The 24,949-nt window shown below is 36.8% G+C and overlaps 1 protein-coding gene across 1 annotated transcript in view; it reads right to left on the bottom strand.

Annotated features, from left to right (window-relative positions):
- Positions 1-24,584, bottom strand: part of SNX6 (sorting nexin 6) — a gene marked incomplete at its 5' end in the record, with an annotated part of 61,712 nt that extends 37,128 nt beyond the window's left edge. Inside the window, 6 exon segments of the mRNA XM_081290817.1 lie at positions 2,107-2,230; positions 4,060-4,181; positions 7,906-8,016; positions 10,213-10,317; positions 24,470-24,545; positions 24,547-24,584. Coding sequence (XP_081146943.1) covers positions 2,107-2,230; positions 4,060-4,181; positions 7,906-8,016; positions 10,213-10,317; positions 24,470-24,545; positions 24,547-24,584 — 576 coding nt within the window.
- Between the last annotated feature and the right edge of the window lie 365 nt (positions 24,585-24,949).

The following is a 24,949-nucleotide window of genomic DNA, read 5'->3' as shown; positions in this document are numbered from 1 at the left end:
CTGGGATTACAGGCATGCACCATCACACTCAGCTCCAGTCCATCTTCTTAGGCTTTCTCCAAAACACCACTTGCTGATATTAAAAGAGTTATTATGGGGCTGGGGTTCTGGCTCAGCGGTAGAGCACTCACCTAGCATGTGTGAGGCACTAAGTTCAATCCTCAGCACATTAAAAAAAAAAAAGTATGAATAAAATAAAGGTACCATGTCCAACTACAACTAAAAAAAATTTTTAAAAAAGGGGTTATTAGAATATATCATCCTCCTTACTAAGTGTGTTATGTGCCAATATACACACACACATACACATACGGATGTGTATATACAGGCACATGTGCATGCGCACACGTGCACACACACACACAAATACATTTTTTAGGCAAGGTCTCACTAAATTGCCAGGCTGACCTTAAACTCAAAATCCTCAGCCTCAACCTCTTGGGTAGTTGGGATTATTGGCATGCACCACCATGCCTGGCATGTTTGTTTAAATGCTTGTTTATAAGGAAAAAATAATAAATAAATTTGCTTTGGTGTAAGAAAATGTATGAACCCCCAAGCTTTCTGAAAGCACCTAGAGATGCTTCACCATCAAGCTATATCTCGGACTTTATTTATTTATTTATTTATTTATTTATTGAGTCAGGGTCTCACTAAATTGCTGAGTGTAGCCTTGAACTTAATGTATAATTTATATTTACTAAAACCAAACCAGAAAAGTAAGCTTATATTCGCAAAATTCTTTGATCCTGATGTTAACTTGTAAGCAAATTAAGCACTATCCTACATGTTTTCCATAAAAGCTATGAATTAGTCTTGTCATCTAAATATAAGTTCTATGACATGTATCACCTATCTACTAAAATAAAATTTTGCCAGCACTATGAATAAAGAAATCTTTAGCTTGCTCTGCTTCCCAGCTGCCATAATGTAAGTAACTTTCCCTTGCATGCCCTTCCACAATGATGCTGTGCCTCCATTCATTCCTAACGCAATGGTACCAACCAACCACAGACTGAAACCATGAGCCAAATAAATTTTCCTCCTCTTATAAAAAAAACCTTTAATGCTCAGTCACCTAACTTTTCTTTTTGCCATTAGCAATTTTTAGGCAGGGAAGCAAGAAGGGAGTGAGCAACATTAGAAGCCATCAGCACTAAAGAATGTCAGTTAAACAGATCAGGAGTCAGTGATTTACCCAAAACAATCTTTTTTTTTTTTTTTTTTTTTTTTTGGTACTGGGGATTGAACCCACTTTATCACTGAGTTACATAACCAGCCCTTTTCTATTTTTTTATTTTGAGACAGGGTTTTGCTAAATTGCTTAGGGACTCACTAAGTTGCTGAGGCTGGTCTCGAACTTATGATCCCTCTGCATCACCCTCTCAAGTCACTGGAATTACAGGTATGCACCACCATGTCCAGCCATAATCTAGAATTTTTTAGCTCAAGAACCTCCCTGGAATTCTCCACAAAGCTTCAGAAGGCCCAAATTCAAATTTTAAAAACATTAATCAATTTGATAACTCTATTCTATTTTCCTTGTGTGTGTGTGTGTGTGTGAGAGAGAGAGAGAGAGAGAGAGAGAGAGAGAGAGATAATGAGGATTGAACTCAGGGCCTCAGGCATGTTAAGCAAGTGCTCTACTACTAAGCTACATCTCCAGCCCACTTTATTTCTTAAGTTCACTATTCAGGATGAAATATCAGTATCAACTTGATAAAAGTACAGGGTGACCTTTATCAAAATACTTGGAAACACAGTGTTTCAGATTTTGGAGTTTTTTGAATTTGGGAATATTTGCACAGATTTTACCAACTGAGCAGACTTAATCCAGAAATATAAAATGCTCCAAAACTGAGCATCAAGTTGGTTCTCAGAAAGTTTTGGATTATAGGTGCTCAGAATAGAACATGATTTACCACCATTTCTTTAAGTAATCCATTCAAATAATGAAATATTTCAGTATTACTAAAAATGTGCCCCTTTAAACTTTCTTAAAAAAATAAAAACATTCTTAAAAAGGCTTTATAGTAACTACTTCCCACCTTTTCTAATGACTCTTTAAAAAACCTGAATTACTGCATTCATCAACTTGATACTCACATCTTGATTATATTCCAAGAAGACATGGAAATTTAGATCTTTTCTCAAAATAGGATGTGCTGCCACACGACATAGGAACACTTCATGCATTGCAACTGTCTTCTTGAATATTGCCAAATATTCACTAGAACAACACACAAAATTAAAGGCAAAAAACTATCAACTAGAAAGTCATCTGCAATAAATTTTTTCAGGAAGTACTTTGAATTATTCTAAAAGCAAAATCAAGAATATAAAATACAATTCATGTAAACAAAGGTTTTAATTGAATTGTTAATTAAATATATAAAACACAGCCCTAAAAAAGACTTCATGCTGGTTAATAGTATTTATTATATCTAAATGTTAATATTTTTAAATTTTACAAACTTTTCTCACTATGCAAGTTGATGTTAAAGGTCTATGGGGGTGTTTATTTTTACCTCCAGAGAAATTATGATATAACCTTAGGTTTCAACTTTTACTACTGATTTTAATTTTAAACACCTTAGTACAAAAACATACCAAAATCCAAACCTCAGCATATTTTCAATGTTAATCATTATTTTCATCTAATAACCCAAACACACAAGAAACACACCATAGACTGGTTTTTGCCATTACACTGAAGAAATCTATTTAAGAGATTTTAATATCACCATCAATGAATCCTAGTGAACATATAGTAATACACGTCAGTTTGAGGGAAGGAAAACACTCAAAAGGCCCAATATTCTTGCTTCAACTACGTGCAAGAAGGATAAGTTTTACATACCAGCAAACCAGCAGGATCAATGTTGGGAGAAGTTTGATCTCTGTGAGGGTAGTCATTCAGTGAAGACAAAAAAGAAGGATGCAGAGGATGGAGGTAGCAGTAGAATAAACCCAAGGTTCTGTTATCCAACCCCTAACCAGACCACAAAAGAATCATGATCAGGGCCACTGGAAAATCACAGATTCTCCAATATTATTATGCTTTCCTAATTTTCAGTTTTCAATGTCTTATAAACTTTAAAAATGTTTGCTATCAGATTATTGCTTGCACCCATACTGACAGAATAATTAAAATATCTGTCACTTTATACTTTGACAAAGGAGACCTATTTTGATTTCTCTTTTCAAAAGAGTTTATGTAGCTATTCTGAAGAGGAGTCTAGTAGCTCTATAAATATATGCTTGAAAACTGAAACTCAGTGGAAGAGAAGAAAAGGAAATGCAAGAAGTGGAGAAATGACCATTAAAAAAAGATATGGAAGTGACAATAAAGCAAGGACAATTATTTCCTTGTACAACTCTCAAAATAGAAATAATTTAGAAACTCCAAAGCATAAATGATCAATAAAAGGGGAAAACCTGTATTTTTAGCAAATAAGCTAAAAATGAAATTTAAACTATCACAATTTCCCAAGGACTTAACACATTAATAGTGTATATAGAACCAATAGTTAATGAAAAACAATTCTAAACTATTCTCTGGTTCCTTTGCTCCTATTCTTTTCCTTTTGGTCAGAAGTCAAAGGCAGAGAAAAGGAGAAGAAAACTATTACACTTCAAAAAAAAAAAAAAAAAAAAAAAAAGAAGAAGAAGAAGAAGAAAGTGCTCAACACTCTCAACACTTTCTATGAGAAACAGAAGTTTCAAAGAGAACCAGATTGGAAATGACTATGGCCTTGTGAAAAAAAGATATACATTCTGCTTTAAAACATCACATTCCCTTTCTACTATTGTTTACAAGCTTTTGGATCCTCTGTTTATAATTTCCAGAGTTTATTTAAAACAGTAATTTTACAAGGGAGACAATGATTCTATAATTTTCCTGTAGGCTCTGATCATGATCATTAACACTAGTTGTGTGACTTAAACTTGCATCTTTCAGAGTCACAATGGTGAAATGATTAAAAGAATGGACTATCAGCACAAAAAAAGGCATGAACAAACACAACTAACAAAACAACAACAGAAAACACCACATACGCTTCCAGTTCCTGTTTCATCTTTGTGAATTCTTCCTTTGTCATTGACCCTTCTCCTTCTCCAAGCTTCTGTAGTTTTTCCCTTGAAGCATCAAAATCAGGTCTTGGTGGTGCTGGTGGAATCTATAATAAAAATAAATCAATTATTTTAAGGGACTATCATTTCTTTTCCACACTGTACCACCGCCACCATAAGACGGTGTCTGGGAAACTTAAAGGTATCCTGAATGAACTGAACACTGTAAACTATCACATTCAGATTGGAGAACTTCATTAGTTTTCAGGGATTTTGTTTGTTTTTGTAGTACTGGAATTGAGCCCAGAGTCTCACACTTGCTAGGCAAAGCACTAAGCTACATCCCCAATCTTCCTTATTTTTATTGAGACAGGTTGTTGCTGGCCTCTAATTTGTAATCTCTCTGCCTCAGCTCCCGAGTAGCTAGGATTACAGGTCTATACCACCATGCTGTGCTTCCAGAGCTTCACTAATTTTAGAAATTAAGATCCTTGAAGTCCTTTACACCAAAAACGAAATATAGCATAATACTACTTTCTGGTTTTACAATTGTTCTCAAACTTCCATCTGCAGACTCCTACACAGCACCCCAGAATCCTCAAATTCCTATGTGCTCTAAGCTCTGACTACAGACTGAATAAATGTATACAGTAAATATACATGCCATTTTTGTAAAAGCATGATTAAATACAAATATGATTTTTATTTTTTGTTGGTCTTTTCCCACTTTTAAAAAATTGGTCCATTAAAATGAATACAAACAACAATAAGTGTTGGCAAGGATGTGGGGAAAAAATTACAGTCATACACTGCTGGTGGGACTGCAAATTGGTGCAGCCAATATGGAAAGAAGTATGGAGATTTCTTGGAAAATTGGGAATGGAACCACTATTTGACCCAGCTATCCCTGTCCTCAGTCTATACCCAAAGGACTTAAAAACAGCATACTACAGGGACACAGCCACATCAACGTTTATAGCAGCACAATTCACAATAGCTAAACTGTGGAACCAACCTAGATGCCCTTCAACAGATGAATGGATAAAGAAAAAATGTGACATATATACACAATGGAATATTACTCAACAATAAAAGAAAATAAAATCATGGCATATGTAGGTAAATAGATGGAGTTAGAGAAGATAGTGCTAAGTGAAATTAGCCAATCCCAAAAAAACAAATGCCGAATGTTTTCTATGATATAAGGAGGCTGATTCATAGTGGGATAGGGAGGCAGAGCATGGGAGGAATAGAAAAACTCTAAGGGCAAAGGAGTGGGAAGGGAAGGGAGTGGGCATGGGGTTAGAAGTGATGGTGGAATGTGATGGACATTATTATCCAAAGTACATGTATGAAGACATAAATTGGTGTGAATATACTTTGTATACAACCAGAGATGAAAAATTGTGCTCTATATGTGTAATATGAATTGTAATGCATTCTGCTGTCACATATAAATAAAAAAAAATTAATTTAAAAAAACTGGTCCATTATAATTGTACTTATTGATGGGATTGGTTGTTACATATTCATACATGCACACAATTTACAATATAACAATATAACTTGGCCAATATCAATTCCCAGCATTTCAATTAAGTTTTGTAGATGGACACAATACCTTTATTTATTTATCTTTATGTGGTGCTGAGGATAGAACCCAGTGCCTCACACACGGCTAAGTGAGCACTCTACCACTGAGTCACAACCCCAGCCCCTCAATTAAGTTTCTTTCTTTCTTTTTTTTTAGAGAGAGAATTTTTTTTTATATTTATTTTCTAGTTTTCGGAGGACACAACATCTTTGTTTGTATGTGGTGCTGAGGATCAAACCCAGGCGCACGCATGCCAGGCAAGCGCGCCACCGCTTGAGGCACATCCCCAGCCTCTTTTTTTTTTAATATTTATTTTTTAGTTGTAGTTGGACAATATCTTTATTTTACTTATTTATTTATGTGTGTGTGTGTGTGTGTGTGTGTGTGTGTGTATATTAATTGTCTATGGACCTTTATTTTATTTATTGATACGCGGTGCTAAGAATTGAACCCAGTGCCTCACACATACGGGACAAGCACTCTGTCACTGAGCCACAATCCCAGCCCTATTTATTTATTTTTTATGTGGTGCTGAGGATCGAACCCAGGGCCTCACACATGCTAGGTGAGCATTCTACTGCTGAGCCAAAACCCCAGCCCTCAATTAAGTTTTTTAATTAATGGGTTCATAGTAGTTTTATACTACATGTATTTTCTAAATTAACAAATACTAAAAATATTATCCAGCAGGAAATGTTTAAAAGAATTCTGGATTAGAGGAATTTACCAGGAGCAAAAAGAGTTTTTTAAAAAGCTAACAAACTAAAAATAACAAAAAAAAAGAAAAAACTAATGAGATAAATTAATGACTAAACTTATTCTATTTTATCCATAGGTGAAGCAGATGAATAAGGTAAAACATGTAAGGTAAAACAATTAACACAAATAACAATTAAGGGCACAATGATGAAAAGCCAAAGAAAGGAAGTGGAACAAAAGGAAGAAAAGTTAAATTGAGAACTGCTATAAGGGCTGGGGATATAGCTCAGTGGTAGAGCATTTGACCAGCATGCATGAGGCCCTGGGTTTGCTCCCCAGCACCGCTAAAAAAACAAAACAAAGACCTACATGAAAAAGATTACACCTTGGCTGGGTGTGGTGGCACACGCCTGTAATCGCAGCTGCTTGGGAGGTGGAAGCAGGATGACCACAAGTTCAAAGCCAACCTCAGCAATTTAGTGAGGCGCTAAGCAACTTAGTGAAACCCTGTCTCTAATAAAATACAAAATAGGACTATGGATGTGGCTCAGTGGTTGAGGGCCCTGAGTTCAATCCCTGGTAACCAAAAAAAAAAGATTACACCTAGGGTCAGAAAGTATCAAGTACAGTTCAACACACATTCTCCAAGCATCTAGTATATACATATTAGGCATAATGCTGTGCAACAGGTATATAAAGATAAATAAGTCTTAATCTTTGAAGAGCCTATGGAAGAAAAAAAGAAAAACATACCATCACACAAGAAGGTAGGGGGAAAAGGTAGAACTAGAATGAGAAAAGAAAAATGTATACTGGTCATTCACCAAAATCTAAGGTATTAAAAGGAAACAAATGACTGAAAATGAGTGGTGGTTCCAAGAATAGAGATGGAATCGGGTCACAATGATTTTAGAAAAAATCTAATCAAATTAAATTTCACAAATCTAAGTATGGTCAAAAGCTGAGGCATAATAACCATTGATTACTGATGATAACACCTTAAGAAGGCTTCCAAAAGTAAATACCTATCCACTTAAGGGTTCAAAGCCAGTATGATTTATAAAATCCCTTAATTAATTTCTAGGACAAACTCATTTCATTTCTAACAGAATTTAAGTTCAAATGAGAAAGCATAACATATTCCTACAGATCCAAACAGGACAACTCAAGATAAAAGATGGTAACCCAGTTTTGTAACAAAACTGGGAAATTTTTAAAAATCACATCAGTGCTAGGCACAGGGGCACAAGAATGTAATGCCAGCAACTCAGGAAGCTAAGGCAGGAGGATGCCAAGTTCAGAGTCAATTTGGACAACTTAGTGAGAGCCTGTCTCAAAATAAAGGAAAAATAAAAAGGGCTGGGAATAGAGCTCAGTGCCCCAGGGTTCATCACCAGTATCCCTGTCCCCCAAATAAATAAAATAAAATAATAAAAAATAAAAAAATCTTATCATTTACTAAAAATAAAAGACTGCAATAGAGAAGAGTATACAAAATGCTCTTAAAAATGGGATTAAAATAAAACCTCAATACTTACAATATATCCTGCATAGTCTTCATTTTCAACGAAGGAATCATGAAGCCAGATAAATTCTTCATGTTGTCGAACAACAGAAAACTCGTTCTGTTTAAAATTTGGCAATGAACTCTGCAAAGACAGATTCTTTTTGAATAAAAGTCAAATTTACACTAACAACTTTTGATAAACAATACATCTCAGTTCTTTAAAAATCAGTCTTAGCTGGGCACAGTGGAGCACACCTATAATCCTAGCAACTTGGGAGGCTGGGATAACAAGTTCAAAGCCAGCCACAGAAACTTGGTGAAGCCCTAAGCAACTTAGCAAGATCCGGTCTCAAAAGAATAAAATAATACAATCGGGCCCAGTGCACACACCTGTAATCTCAGCAGCTTGGGAGGCTGAGACAGGAGGATCACAGTTAAAGCCAGCCTCAGCAAAAGCAAGGTGCTAAGCAACTCAGTGAGACCCTGTCTCTAAATAAAATACAAAACAAGGCTGAGGATATGGCTTAGTGGTTGAGTGCTCCTGAGTTCAATCCCCAGTACCAAAAATAAAATAATATATAAAAAAAGGCTAGGGGGCTAGGGTTGTGGTTAGCAGTAGAGTGCTCACCTGGCACATGTGAGGCCCAGGGTTCAATCCCCAGCACCACATATAAATAAATAAAATAAACATATTTAAAAAAAAAAAAAAAGACTAGGGATGTGGCTTAATGGTTAAGCACCCCTGGGTTCAATTTCAGTACCAAAAATAAATAAAAATTAGTCTATGTGAAAGACTACCAGTGACATTAAACTCTAGTATGAAAACCCCAAGACACTTAGTCAAATTTATCCTCAGATCTTTGGGAAATGTTGACAGGCTATTATTATCTTATACTGTTACCATTAATTAAGAATTATACTACTGAGGTAAAACAAGCAGAACAGGGAAGGTGGATAAAAGGAAGAGAAAGAAAGGGACGATACAAGGGAATAAAAACTAAAATAAAAATTATTTTATTGATATTTATAAAGCTCAACTATTCAAACAAACAAAAATAGATCTACAATCTGATAATGTGCCCAACTGCAATAGAATGATAATTTGAAGTCAGGTGCTATCGTATAAACGTGTAATCCCAGCTACTTGGGAGGATAAGATAGCAGAATCACAAGTTCAAGACCAGCCTGAATAACTTAGCAAGACATTTTTATTTATTTTTTAAAAAATAAAAAAGAGACCTTGCCTCAAAATCAAAAAATAAAAAGGGCTCAGGATGTGACTCAGTGGTAAAACATCCTGGATTTAACTGCTACTACCAGAGAAGGAAAAAAACAACAACAAAAAAAGAATTTGTAGGATAGCAATCTAACTGAAGGAACAACAACAAAATTGAAAATAAAATTATACTAAAAAATAGATAAAAACCTACACATAATTAAATTTGTATTATATGTAGGCTCTATGATTAAGTCTTAAAATGTTCATCTTTAAAAAAGTACATTTTGAGGCTGGGGTTGTGGGGCTCAGTGGTAGCGCACTTGCCTAGCATGTGTGAGGCACTGGATTCAATTCAGAGCACCACATACAAATGAATAAAATAAAGGTCCATCAACAACTAAAGAATAATAATAAATAAATAAAAGTACATTTCACCAAGTGCGGTGGTGCCTGTCTGTATTGCCAGAGGCTCTGGAAGCTGAGACAGGAGGATCCCAAGTTCGAGGTCAACCTTAGCAATTTAGCAAGACCTTGTCTCAAAATAAAAACCAAAAAGGACTCAAAAAAGGCTTCAGATACAGCTCAGTGGTAAAGTGCTCCTGGGTTAAGTCCTGAGTACCAGAAAACAAAAGTAAAAAGTATATTTCCTGACAGGAGTGGTGGTGCACACCTATAATCCTAACTACTAGGGAGGCTAAGGCAGGAGGATCCCAAGTTCTAGACCAGTCTGGACAATTTTGTGAGATTCCATCTCCAAATTTTTAAAAGGTTTGGAATATAGCGCATGGTGAAGCACATGCCTAGCATATGTAAAGTACTGAGTTCAATCCCCAGTACCCACTCCCCAAAAGTAATTTCCATAAAACTTCTTTTGTTAAAATAGCAGAAATTGTAAACTATGTCCCTTTTCAATTGTGTTCAAAACCCAAGTTCACGTCGGCATATTATTATATTTTTTCTTTTTTTAAGAGCTTTTAAAGTTATACATGGTAGTTGGGTTCAAACCAACAAATTCATACATGCATGGAATTCAATTTTAGTTTATAATCTCCCCTTGTCCTCTCCCTTATTTAAGTAACATTAACACAACAAAAGTCAAAATATAAAAATCCCACTTACTTTTGTGTGAACAGTGAATTTTACTTTATCCCTCTCACTAAGAGCATCAGAAATGTCCACTTGCAGAGCAGCATCACTTTGAAGATCTACATTTATTGCTTTAAGCTAGAAAAAGAAAATAAGTAATATCTTAAAGAAATTCTGTGTGCTTTTATATAATTTTATTCTTCTTCCAGACAACAGGATAATGGGGGGGGGGGACAAATACACACAAAGAATTGCAAGGATAAAAAAGTATACAAGCTCATTTTATCTACACACATAGTTAGAGGCAGGTGTGTTAGGTAAATGGTATTTTCATTCTACACCATTCAACTAAACTCTGCACTGCATTGAGTCGCTAAACTAACCATGATCCATCATAGTTTCACCCCAAAAGAAAAAACTATTTTCCAAAGGGTACACTCATACATTCTTGGTGGGACTATAAATTGGTGCAATCACCCTGGAAAGCAGTATGGGGATTCTTCAAAAAACCAGGAATGGAACCATTTGATTCAGTCATTCCACTCCTCGGTATATATCCAGAGGATTTAAAATCAGCATCCTAAAGTGATGCAGCCACATAAATGTTTATAGCAGCACAATTCACAATAGATAAGTGATATAGCCAACATAGGTGCCCTTCAACAGATGACTGGATAAATAAAATGTGATACACACACACACACACACACACACACACACACACACACACACACACATAATGGAGTATTGCTCAGACATAAAGAATGAAATTATGGCATTTGCCAGTAAAGGGATGAATCTAGCAATTATCATGCTAAGTAATCCTAAGAAACCAAATATTTTCTCTGATATGTGGAAGCTAAAGGGGTAGGGATAGAAGTTCACTGGAGTAGACAAAGAGGAATGAAGGGAAGAGAGGAAGGATGGGAAAAGGAAAGAGGGTGGGATGAATCTGACATAATTTTCCTATGTACATATGAATACACCACAGTGAATCTCACCATCATGTACACCCACAGAAATTAATTTAAAAAATAATAACCCCGGGTAAATGACAAAAGGATCAAAAAAGGGAAAGGAACAGTGGTGGGGAAAGAGAAGGGGAGGAAGAGATACTGGAGTCTGAATTAGAAGAAGATGTATTCTAATAATTATTTATAATTATAATTTATAATTATATACAAATGGATTATGTCTTGTAAAACTAAAAAGAACCAATTAAAAATAAATTAATTAATAAAAGAAAACCATTTTCTAGAAGATGGTCCATTAAATTTCAAGTGATCTAAACTTAAGGAATATAATAAAAGAAAAATAATAAAAAGAATGTTGAACAATTTTAACTCTTACTGCTTACTATATTCCTTACTGCTTAAAAATACATAATAAAACTATTAAATATATTATATACAATATATGTAAAGTACTATGAAAAATACTAACATAATAAATATTCAATAATAAAGCTATAAGCTACAGTGCATTTGAAGAATTGGGTAAGTTCCCTATTTAGAGTTTTCATTTGCCTATCTAAGATAACTTTTAATCTTACTTGTTTTTTTGAGGTGTTGGGGATTGAACTCAGGACCTTATGCATACTAGGCAAGTATTCTACCACTGAGCTATATCCCCAGTCCCTACAATTCCATAATTCTACTAATAATTCTTAAATTTCATTCATGTTTACTCTTTAATATGTTTGGGTAGAGACTTAACAAGAGTCAAATACACTCAAACAAAATAAAATCTTAGCCAGCTACAAGATATAAAATATATAAAGTTGGGTCTGGGGATGTGGCTCAAGCGGTAGCGCGCTCGCCTTGCATGCGTGCGGCCTGGGTTCGATCCTCAGCACCACATACCAACAAAGATGTTGTGTCCGCCGAGAACTAAAAAATAAATATTAAAAATTCTCTCTCTCTCCTTTCACTCTCTCTTTAAAAAAAAAAAAAATATATATATATATATAAAGTCTAATTAACTAGCCTGTTTCAAATATTCTAGTTGTAAAACCCAGGACTTGGTAATCTCATCTAGTTACTAGCTTCTCAAATTTTAATTACAATGTAAGTGAAAAAAAAAATGCTAGAAGAAAAACTGTTAATACACATTGCTCTTATTTATTTATTTATTTTAAATGCATACAATAGTTGGGCAAGGTGGTACATGCCTGTAGTCCCAGCAGTTGGGAAGCTGAAGCAAGAGGATCATCTGAACCTAGGAGTTCAAGATCAGTCACCCAGGGGCTGGGGATGTGGCTCAAGCGGTAGCGCGCTCGCCTGGCATGCGTGCGGCCCGGGTTCGATCCTCAGCACCACATACCAACAAAGATGTTGTGTCGGCCGAGAACTAAAAAATAAATATTAAAAATTCTCTCTCTCTCCTCTCTCACTCTCTCTTTAAAAAAAAAAAAAAAAGATCAGTCACCCACTATCTCAAAAAGACTTACAAAAAATACACCAAAATTGTGAAAAAGCAGCAGATTTTCTCTATATATTCCTCTATTCTCCCAATTTTCCACAATGTTGCATGTATTCCTATTATAAATAGGGAAAAAAAGTCTTTGTATCAGAAATCTAAAACAATTAATTTTAGCTGGGCATAGTGGCACAAAACCTGTAATTCTAGCTACTCAGGAGGCTGAATGCGGAGATCACAAGTTTGAACCCAGTCTGGATAACATGGAGAGACTCCATCTCAAAAAAATATATATTAATTTCATAAAATTCCTTATTTAAATATGGCTATTAGTGACTTAAAAAGTAACTTATACTCATTTAATTTTGCAACTGGTTCTTACATGAAATGCTTTTTAAAAAATGTATTTTAGATGTTGATGGACCTTTATTTTATTCATTTATTTATATGTGATGCTGAGACTCAAACTCAGTGCCTCACACATGCTAGGCAAGCGCTCTATCACTGAGCCATAACCCCAGCCCATGTGACATGCTTTTTTAAAATAAGTAACAATCCCAACAACTCAACAGGATGAGGCAGAAGGATGGCAAGTTTGAGGCCAGCCTCAGCAATTCAGCAAGACCCTATCGTAAAATAAAAAATAAGAAAAGGGGCTAATAATCTAGCTCAATGGCAGAGCACCACGTTTTAATTCCCAGTAACACCAAAAAAATTAATAAAACATAAATAAGTGCTATTACATAAAATACAAATTAAAATTCACAAAAGAAATAAATTATTATAAGTTGCTGTGATACTATATATGATGGCTTTTTTTTTTAAAGAGAGAATTTTTTAATATTTATTTTTTAGTTTTCGGCGGACACAACATCTTTGATTGTGTGTGGTACTGAGGATCGAACCCGGGCCGCACGCATGCCAGTTGAGTGCGCTACCGCTTGAGCCACATCCCCAGTCCCATATGATGGCCTTTAATAAAAATTTTATAGATAACTTTAATAAGTTAAACTTCAATAAGCAAACATATCATTCAAAGTTCATACTGTAGGGCTAGGAATATAGCTCAGTTGATATAGCTCAGGTCTTGGATTCAATTCCCTACACACACACACACACACACACACACACACACACACACCACAACTGATACTGTAAACTTACACATAAAAGCAACATGTTCTAAAAACATCATTATTGTTCTCAATGCAACATGTAGCCCATTATCTGATAAAAAAAAAATAAATTGAACGTTTCTTTTTCACTTTCCAACTATCTTGTTACCCCTTCAATATTAGAAACATTTGAGAGTGATTTGTTCCTTGTTTTTTTTTTTCTATTTAGTTTTATCAGGTATTCATATTGTCCTTTTCAACCACTTCCTCAACCCTTTATCTTAGTTCTAGTTTAAGAAATCTGTTTCCTTTTTATTAAACCTCACTTCTAGGCCACTTTTTAGGTATTTACTGTGCTAGACTGAGTAATGTTACCCTGTATGGCAAAAAAGGACTTTGCAGATGTGATTTAAGGGTTTTTTTTGTTTTAGTTTTTTTTTTTTTTTTTTTTTTAATACCAGGGATTGAACTCAGGGGCAATCAACCACTGAACCACATCCCCAGCCCTATTTTGTATTTTATTTAGAGAGAAGGTCTCACGGAGTTGCTTAGTGCCTCACTTTTACTGAGGCTGGCTTTGAACTTTCGATCCTCCTGCCTCAGCCTCCCCAGCCACTAGGTCAATTAAGGTTTTTTGGTGTTTTTTTTTTTTTTTTTTTTTTTTAAGAGAAAGAGAGAGAGAGAGAATTTTTTAATATTTATTTTTTAGTTTTTGGTGGACACAACATCTTTGTTTGTATGTGGTGCTGAGGATCGAACCCGGGCCGCACGCGTGCCAGGCGGCGCGCTACCGCTTGAGCCACATCCCCAGCCCCTAACATTTTGTTTTTAATGATTATATCAAATAGATTTGCCAGATTTCATGTTTATGAGTACAATTTTCATTTGATTTTTACTACTGTTCTGTCAGAGGAAAATACACCCATCATGGATTTTTACATCTGAGTGGCTGCCAGTTATTCTTCCAATTTAAGATTACTTCAAGTTATATTTCTCTTTCATACCAAATACAGTACCTTTTCCTTTTGATAACTTTTTTATTATAACTTTTATCTACATAAAATATCCCCAGTGTTAGACACTTAACACTATGGTCCCAGATTCTATCTTTTAAGGTATAATTTAAATGCAATAAAATGCAGACTTTAATTATATAAATTTGAAGTTTTAATAAACATATAGGTTACATACAATTGAAACATCACTCCCAGAAAGTACCCTTATACTCCTTTTAACAGTTTTATGCTTCTTTTTCATTACTCTTAAATCTTCTGTCACTTGTATACTTTATTTTTTTCTCTTGTATGCCTTATTAAAGCATGTTATCTATTTGCATATCACTTTAACAGACATTGAATCTACTATTTGTCTTTTTCATTCTTTTACAACTTAGTTCTAGAACTGATCTCAAGAAAGTATATATGTACCACACGTGCTGATATTTTGGGGCAATTCTGCATGATGCTAAATGGTGATAGTGAGATTCTGATGTCTCTCACTTACATTTCAGCTAACGTGTACATTCTGATATTGCACCTCCTTACAGTCAGTTCCTACTTATTCTTTACACTCTCAAATGATTATTTCCCATTTCCTGAGTATATAGAAAAGTAGACATAAAGGATTATTTTGACAGTAAGATCTGCTTTGCATACATTAAGTTTTTTAAATTCCTATTTCTAACAACTAATATTTATAATGGAAAAGCAAGTCTCTAAAATGAAATCACCCCTATATTAGCACAAAACTTCAATGAAAGTCAATGTGCTTTATTTCATCAACTATTGATGCCTTTTGTATTTTAATATCTGAAATAGGAATGTCTTTTATTTGATGACAATTACAATTTAACTAGTATTTGTTTTCCTTTGTGGTACATGGAAAAAACAGATCTTTCAATTATACCTTAAATTTGAAAAAACATTACTATAAATTTAATGTTAATTACTCAAAACGTACAGCTTTTCCAAGCTGATTTTCTTCCCTGTTTAAAGAAACTCAATAACTTTAGAGGGTTTTATTTCATTTTATTTGGTACTGGGGACTGAACCCAGGGGTGCTTCACCACTGAGTTACATCTCCAGCCCTTTTTATTTTTTGAGACAGGGTCTCGCTAAATTGCTAATGCTCGTCTCAAACTTGCAATCCTCCTGCCTCAGCCTTCAGAGTTGCTAGGATTATAGGCATGTGTCATGCAGGGTTTTGTTTTGTTTGTACCATGCATTGAACCCAAAGGTGCCCATCAACTGAGCCACATCTCCACCCCTTTTATTATATTTTTGAGACATGATCTCACCAAATTGCTTAGGGCCTCACTAAGTTGCTGACACTGGCTTTGGAACTTGTGATCTTCCTGCTTCAGCAACCAAGACTCTGGGATTACTCACTTGTGCCACCACACTGTCATCATAATTAACATTTATTAACATTAATTAACATTTCTGAAACTTTTAATTAACTTTCTGAAATTAGTGAACTGAATTTATCTGAGTAAATTTCTGATGAGACTACATTCAGTAGTTTAATCTTTCTTTTTTTTTGTACTGGGGATTGAATTTAGGGGTACTCAACCACTGCCAAGCTACATCCCCAGCCATATTTTGTATTTTTTTTTTTTAAAGAGACAGTGAGAGAGAGAGAGAGAGAGAGAGAGAGAGAGAGAGAGAGAGAGAATTTTTTAATTTTTTTTTTTTAGTTTTCGGCGGACACAACATCTTTGTTTGTATGTGGTGCTGAGGATCGAACCCGGGCCGCACGCATGCCAGACGAGCACGCTACCACTTGAGCCACATCCCCAGCCCTGTATTTTTATTTATAGACAGGGTCTCACTGAGTTGTTTAGCACCTTGCTTTTGCTGGGCTGGCTTTGAACTCACAAGCTTCCTGCCTCAGCCTTCCAAGCAGCTGGGATTACAGGTGTGCACCACTGCGCCCGACGTGGTTTAATCTTTATCTAGGCCAATAAACTTTGTACTTTCCTTTTGTCAGAGACTGACTGAATTATTTGAGTGCCTAGTCAAGACCAGGACAGAATATGAATTAAGCAATAAAATTACAGTATCACTAAAAACTAAGATCCTGCCCTATTGCTGGTATTTATAATTACTTAGTAAAGAAGACATTCATTACTAGGTATTAGTGGTGACTTATATAGTATAGTAGTATATTATAACTTATTACATAAAGGATTCCCAATTGGAGAAAAGCTAAAGTCCTTACAGAAGTCCATCAGGCACTATAAAATCTCCATCTGACACCATCTCCAACTAATCTACTATACCTCTGGCTCACTGCAGTACTGCCATATGGTCTCTTTGTTCCTTGAACACACAAGCATACCACCACCTAAGGAATCTGTGCAATTACCATTTACTCTGCCTAGATATCTACCTGTATGGCTCATTTCCATTAAGTCTTGAAGCCCTTCCCCAAAAGACCTTTCCTTGTCATCCCATCTAAAACTATAGCTGAAACACTGTCCTTCCATAACAATCCCTATTCCTCCTTCATTTTTTTCACAGCACTTATTCACCATCAAATATACCATAATTAGGGGCAGGGGTTGTGATTCAGTGATAGAACACTTGCCTAGCACGTGTTCAATCCTCAGCACCACATAAAAATAAACAATTAGGGCTGGGGATGTGGCTCAAGCGGTAGCGCGCTCGCCTGGCGTGCGAGCGGCCCGGGTTCCATCCTCAGCACCACATACAAACAAAGATGTTGTGTCCGCTGAGAACTAAGAAAAAATAAATAAATATTAAAATTCTCTCTCTCTCTCTCTCTGTCCCCCTCTCTCTCACTCTCTCTTAAAAAAAAAAAAAAACAAAAAAAAAACCAATTATTGTGTCCAACTACAACTAAAACAAAAAAATTAATATATATAAAATAATTATTTTTAATGCCCCTCCCCAACTAGAATTCAGCTCCATAAGGACATAAATTTTTTTCCATGTGGTTTGCTGCTGTATTGCCAAATGGTGGTCTTCAACAAATATTTGTTGAATAAAAGAGTGAAATAAAATAAAGATTCTAACCATAACTGGACTACAAAACTGTTATCAGAGCCAGGTGTGGTGTTGCATGCCTCTAATCCCAGTGACTCAGGAGGCTGAGACAGGAGGACTGCAAGTTTGAGGCCAGTCTCAGGAGCTTAGCGAGATGCTCAGCAACTCAGACTGTGTCTCAAAATAAAAAACAAAAAGGCATGGGGCTGGGGTTGTGGCTCAGCGGTAGAGCGCTCTCACCTAGCACTTGTGAGGCCCTGATTTGACCCTTAGCACCACATAAAAATAAATAAATAAAGGTATTATGTCCAATTACAACTAAAAAATATTTTTTTAAAAAAGGGCTGAGGATTGTGGCTCAGAGGTAGAGTACTTGACTACCATGCATGAGGCACTTGGTTCGATCCTCAGCACCACATAAAAATAAAGCTATTGTGTCCACCTATAACTAAAAAAAATAAATTAAAAAAAAAAGGGCTGGGGATGTAGCTCGATGGTAAAGCACCCCTGGGTTAGATCCCTCCCCTCCCCCCAAAATCAGGTAATTACAGTATAATCATTAAAAAAAAAAACATGAGATAGAATTAAATTCCATTAAGCTCATTAATTCAGGCCAAATTCACACTATTTAACTAGTAGCCTAGTTACGATTTTTTATAAGAAGTTCTATGATATTTCCATTACTAGTGTATGCCCTATACACTCAGCAGTTAATGTTTAATTATACATATTCTAGAAAATGACATTTGAACCAGATTTCCTCTCACATGTCATACTAGAAACAACAAATCACCAGTGGGGTGGTACTAATGGTGTCTACCTGTAAGTTAAAAGTTAACATTATTGGTAGAACAAATGTAGACCCTTGATTCTAGGCAATATAGCAATATGCATTTGTTTAATAAATTTTTCAGCATATATTATGAAGGACTTAAGAAAAAAGCCCCACCTTCATGAATTTGTTTGCAGCAAGGAAACAATCAACTTTAATACAAAATGAAATAACTTCTTGTTTTCTGCCACTTTTACTATACATATGATTTTGCATTATTGACACCTCCAGTTCTATGATCTTTCCATATTTCCAGTCTGTCAGCACCTACTCTACGATCCACCAATGCCTCTTTCTTGTTGGTCCCCTTAACACTACTGCTCTTTCACCATACTTAGCTTACAAAGTCCCATATTCAGGATCAATTTAATCAACAACTTTCTTGCCTTTTTTTTTTTTTTTTTGGTACCAGGGATTAAACTCAGGGCCACTCCGCCACATCCCTAGCCCTATTTTGCATTTTATTTAGAGACAAGGTCTCACTGAGCTGCTTAGTGCATCGATAAATTGATGAGGCTGGCTTTCAACTCGTGATCCTCTTGACTCAGCCTCCCCAGCTGCTGGAGTTACAGGTGTGTGACATCGAACCTGGCCTTCCTTTTGCTTTTACATTTGAGCTGCTGAATGAGGCTAGAGAACAATCATAAATGAGCTGAATATAATGGCACACACTTGTAAAATTCTCAGGAGGCTGAAACAAGAGGATCACAGGTGAAGGCCAGTCTGGATAATATAGTGAGACCTTGTCTCAAAAGGCTGGGTGTGTAGCTCAGTGGTCCAATGCTTGCCTGACATATGCAAAGTCCTGGGTTCAATTCCCAAATTACCTATATGTTATCCTTTTAGTTGGTATGTCCTCCTTCACCCTTCCCTGAGAGTCTACAAAATCCTGATCAATCAACATTAAGTGGCTAGCCAGCATGTAGCTCATGCTGTAATCCATTCTAGTAACCCAGGAGGCTCAGACAAGAGGACAAGTTTGAGGCCAGCCTCAGCAATTTAGAGACCCTTTCACAAAACTAAAAAAAAAAAAAAAAAAAAAAAAAAGCTGGGTTTATAGCTCAGTGGTAGAGCATCCCTTGGTTAAATCCCCAGTAGAAAAACAACACCAAAAATTAAAAAATTAAAGGTCAGCACAGCCCATTTTGATGATAAGGGGTTAAGAACAGAGGTTAAGAACCCAGCCCAGCATGGTGGTACATGCCTGTAATTCCATCAATTCTGAAGGCTGAGGCAGGAGGATCACAAGTTTGAGGCCAGCCCCAGCAATTTAGTGAGAACTTAAAGCCACTTAGTAAGACCCTGTCTCAAAATAAAAAATAAAAGGGGGTGAGGATGTGACAGAAAAAAAACGAAACCAGACCCTAGAGCTAAACCAACAGTGTCTGACTGCAAGTCCTACTGGCTGTATGACCTTGAGAAGTTATTTAATCTTTTTAAACCTATGTTCCTATCCAAAATAGGAACAGCAGCAGCTACTTCCCATACAGATTTGAGAACCGAGTCAATGCACATAGTCCCTACCACACAGTCAATGCAATACAAGCCTGTAACTTCTGTCTTTTACTATCCCTGTCCCCAAAGTTAAACACTCTCTTCTTTGTGCTCAAGGCACTTTACCAAAAGGGATAATAACTATCTTCCTCCTTGCACTGTTATGATCTCAGGGCAAGAACTTTGTCCTATTCATCTTTTTAGCCTCAGAGAATACCATATTACTTTTTCTGTGGTGGTACTGGGGATCCAACCCAGGGCCTTGCACATTTTAGGCACTCACTCTGCCACTGAGTTACATCCTAGTCCTTTTTATTTTTGAGCCAGGTCTCACTAAATTGCCCAAGCTGGCCTTGAACTTGAGTAGTCCTCCTGCCTCAAGTTTGGGACATGATGCTCAGCTCCATGTCACATTTTTATTGAAAAAAAAAACTATTAATAAATGTGGAATGTGTTTAAGCTAAATGCTGTGCATGTACAAAATAAAAAGCAAACAGCTGTGCCAAGTGTTGAAAGAAAAGGTAGTGAGAAGGAAAGCACTCCACAACACGGAAATGCATGCATAAAGCAGACATTTAAGTGCAGAGGTGCAACTGGGCAATGACAACAGACGAAGGTATGTGCAGGGTGGGGGCAGCATATTAAAGCCAGCCAGAAAACAGTTATAAATGCTAACCTAAAGAATCTGGACTTTACTTCAAAAAGAATGAGGTAAACATAAGTACTTTTGACTCACGAAATGACTTAAATGATTTCAGTTATATAACTATGCTTAATGTGAAGGCTCCATTAGAAAGTAGAAAGGCTAAGGATGGACAAATGATGGTTACTGCTACAACTCAGGCAAGAAGTAGCAAAGATTAACTGGAGCCATAGAAAAGAAAGATGGGATACACATTTCTAAGGTGAAATTAACTAACCTCAGTGACTATTCTAACATAAAAATATGTGTGATTCAGAGGTTTCTTGCAAAACTATAAAATGAGGCCATTAATGAAGATAAGGAATACAGAGGGAGGTGCAAGACTGAGCCAGGATAAGATATAGTTACCCCACCTAAAGTAATTTTTTAAAACAATAAACATATTATTTAGAATTGGAACGAATGCTGAGAATTATGCCATCACTCTGGCATGTATTACACTTAATTTAACAAACACATCACAGTAAAATGTGCTCAGTTCAAAGGGCTCATTTGTTTACTAAATAACATGTTACAGTTCTTCATTTGGAGGAAAAATCTATTATGCTGAGATGGAGCTGAAGAGATCAAAATGTGGCCAATAATTTTCAACACTGTGTGTTCTTATAAACTGATTTATTTGTTTCTCACAAAACAATACTTTCTTGATGCTATAAGATTCTGTTCTGATCCAATTATCATGATGAAAACCTACTTGCTGCTTTGTACACTTTTTATTTTTGAAGCTAGGATATTTCCTCTGCAACTCATATCAAATACTCATTTCATGCTTTTCTCTATCAAGACTCCCTTTCCTAAAGACTGAACAAGATGATCTAAACTAAAACTGCAATGCCTTAAAGTTCTAACTGTGGCAGTCTATTTCTATCAGGACAAGGACAATTTAAGGAAATTTAAACAGGGCAGGTACTTCTGTTCCTGAAATGAAGAAACACACAGTAACTTTGTGAAACAGTGATCAAACTTCAGTGCACAACACAAACTCTTGGATGTTAACGTAAAAAGCAGATATTTGGGTTTGGGTTGTGGCTCAGTGGTAGAGCACTTGTCTAGCATGTGTGAGGCACTGGGTTCGATCTTTAGTACCACATAACAAACAAACAAACAAATAAAGGTATTGTGTTCATCTATAACTTAAAAAAAAAAAAAAAGCAGTTATTTGGGCCAGTATGGTTGCACACAACTGTAATACCAGTAACTCAGAAGACTGAGGCAGGAGAATTGCAAGTTCTTAGCAACTTAGTGAAACTCTGTCTAAAAATAAAACATAAAAATACCGGCTAAAGGTGTGGCTCAGTGGTTAAGCACCCCTGGGTTAAATCTCCAGTACTTAAAAAAAATAAATAAATTGTCTTCCCACCCCAAGAGATTCTGATTTAATAAGGGCATGGGATCCATAAATTTTTGTTTTGCTTTTCAAACACTACACGTGATTCTGATGGAAATATTTCAAGGCCATTCTGAGAAACACATGTAATAGTTCCAATGTCAGTAACAAGGTTTAAAATCCAGCTCCCATTCACTGTGTGGCCTTAGACTACTTTCTTAATTTCTGGAAGGTTTGGATTTACTATAAAAGGGGCATACTTCAAAGATGTTATTAATGAAATAATGCCAAAATAGTGCTTAACAATGTGCTCAGCTATAATTATTACTGATTCAATTCACCTAGTTCTATAAGACAAAAATAAGGAAAAACTGGACATATGTACACATTCACCATGACATCTAAAAACTTTCTAACTCATAACTATGTTTTTTCTTTTTTTTCTTTATTGCAGTACTAAACATCAAATCCAGTGCATGCTAGGCAAGCACCTACCACTGAGCTAAATCCTCCACCCAGTTGTTTTCCATTTCATATTAAAGTTTTCATCTCCAAGATTCTATAATAACCTCCTAGTCAGGCATGCTCTTTGTCTTCTTCCCCTTGAATTTTGTAATAATTGAAAAAAGCAGACATATTACTTAAGTGTTTCCAGTCCTATAAGGAAATCTTACAAAGGCATAAAGTTATGAATACAAATATTTACCAGAAAATATTCTACTTTTCACATCATCAATGTAAATGCTCCAAAAATTAGTAGTTTTATCAAACAGATCTTAATTTTAAAAAATCCTATTTGCTCTTTTCATGTAATCACATAAACACAAAGTTATCTAAATAATGAAGGTCATGTTTTATTTTTAGAAAAAAAAATCAGTGTAATTGCACTATAATCAATTCATTTAATTTTATTAGTAGCTCTGTTGGTTTCCCCTATTTTAAAATCCAAAATATAATTTGTAAATGCTCACATAATTCTCTTATCCCAGAAGATACATATACATTTGCACACACTCATTTCATTTTATAGTTCACTGGAAAGAAATTTTGGAAACTAGAAGTTCTATAAACTTTTGCACTAACCAAAAATCCTAAATTTTGTGCAAAATGAGAAAATTATTAATTGATCATTCATAAAAATATGCAGCATCCTCTGCATCTTATTATTTGAAAGCTTAATACTTACCACCTCATTTCATTAAACACAGCAAAAACACCTAACAAAATTTTACCCCCTACCAAAAACTCACTAAAGATGTAGCTCTCACATTATCTAAGATGGATAATGTGAAGGAACCAGGGACACTTTGCTGAGCAGCAATTATCATGTATCAATATTTTTCGATGTTCATTTGTACAAGGCACCATACACATTACCAATCTTTGCTCAAGGCAATCGGAAGCAGAGTTGGGAGAAATTGGAATCTAGAAGGCCTTTAACACCAAAGGTAGAATAGTAGTTACCAGAGGCAGGGGGTGGGGGAAGGGTTGGAGGAAAGAGGAGAGATTTGTCAGATTGGTCAAAGGGTACAAACTTTCAATAATTCTGGAGTTCTAATTTTCAGCCTGGTGACTATAAGTAAAGAATACTTGTAATTTACTGAGAGTATATCTGAAGGGTTCTCATCAAAAAAGTAAACTGGCAATTACTCGAAGTGAGGTATATGTTAATTAGCTTGACAGGGTAATCATTTCACAATGTATACATATGTCAAAATATCACGTTGTACATCCTAAATATACACAATTATTATTTGTCAGCCATACCTCAATAAAGCTGAGAGAGACACCAGGGGAACCCTGCAAAAGATGGGGCTTTGTTTGTTTTTGCTGTTAGGAAAAGTAAAGATACCGTGGGCTACCAGCACTTTGTAAAAATCTGGTAGGACGCTGAAGAACAGTTGAGGTTCGACGACTGAAAATCCTTGCAAAAGGGTAATGTAGAATAAACCTGTACTATATCTGCTCGAGAAAGAGAAGGGTGGGTAGGAGAGGGTTCGAGAGGTTCACAACGGGGGAAAATTGAGGGTGCCGCCAAGGAAGGTCTGAGGACGGGTTTTCTTGGCCTAAGTGGCGAGAGAGTGGGAGCATAGCAGCTTGGCCTCCACCTCCACTTCCCTACCTGCACCCTGCTGGGAGAGGGGGAGGAGGTTCACTGGAGGGTAAGATCTGGGACTGGAGAAAAGAAAGCCGCCCCGGGTCCTCTGGAAATCAGGAACCGAGCGGCCCTCAGGGAGGAAGGGCTGCAAGAGGGCGGGGCGCGATGCGGCGAGGAAATCCAGAGGACTACGACCCAGACGTGCGCAGCGCGGGTGGAGACCCCTACTCAATAATAACACCCGGGGGCTGAGGCAGGGCAGGGCGGATTCCGCAAGAAGACGAGACAGAACTTACTCCGCGGTCTTCCTCCGAGAGGAAGTCGGGGCCATCGTCCAGGCCTTCCTGCTGGGTCGGCGGGCCGAGCGCGCCGAGGAAGAAGATGAGGTGGGGAAGACACAAAAGGAGACATTAGTGCCAGGCCGGCGCGGTCCCCGCGCCCGCCCCGCGCCCGACACCCCCACCGCGCGCCCGGGGCTCGGCGCCTCTGAGAACACCCACCATCATGGCTGCTCCGAGACCAGGACCAGCGCAGGCGCGAACGCACTGCCAGCCCGAGGGAGCCGGCGGCAGGGGGTGGGGCGGGGCGGGGCGGGGCGGGGTGGGGTCTGGGGGCGGGGCCCTGGAGCCCCGCCCCGTCCCGCTGTAAGGGGACTGGCAGGGTGTGCGAGGAGGGGAGAAGGACGCCGGTACCTTGGGACATTTGAAAGCCCCGAAGTCAGGGAGGGTTCCAAGCCCCAGACCCAGCTGGTGACAGCTAGCGGCTAGTGAGCTCTG

Source organism: Spermophilus citellus, assembly GCF_964194105.1.
Source record: "Spermophilus citellus genome assembly, chromosome: 4".
NCBI classification, from domain to species: Eukaryota; Metazoa; Chordata; class Mammalia; order Rodentia; family Sciuridae; genus Spermophilus; species Spermophilus citellus.
This window is presented reverse-complemented; position numbering and strand designations above follow the sequence as displayed.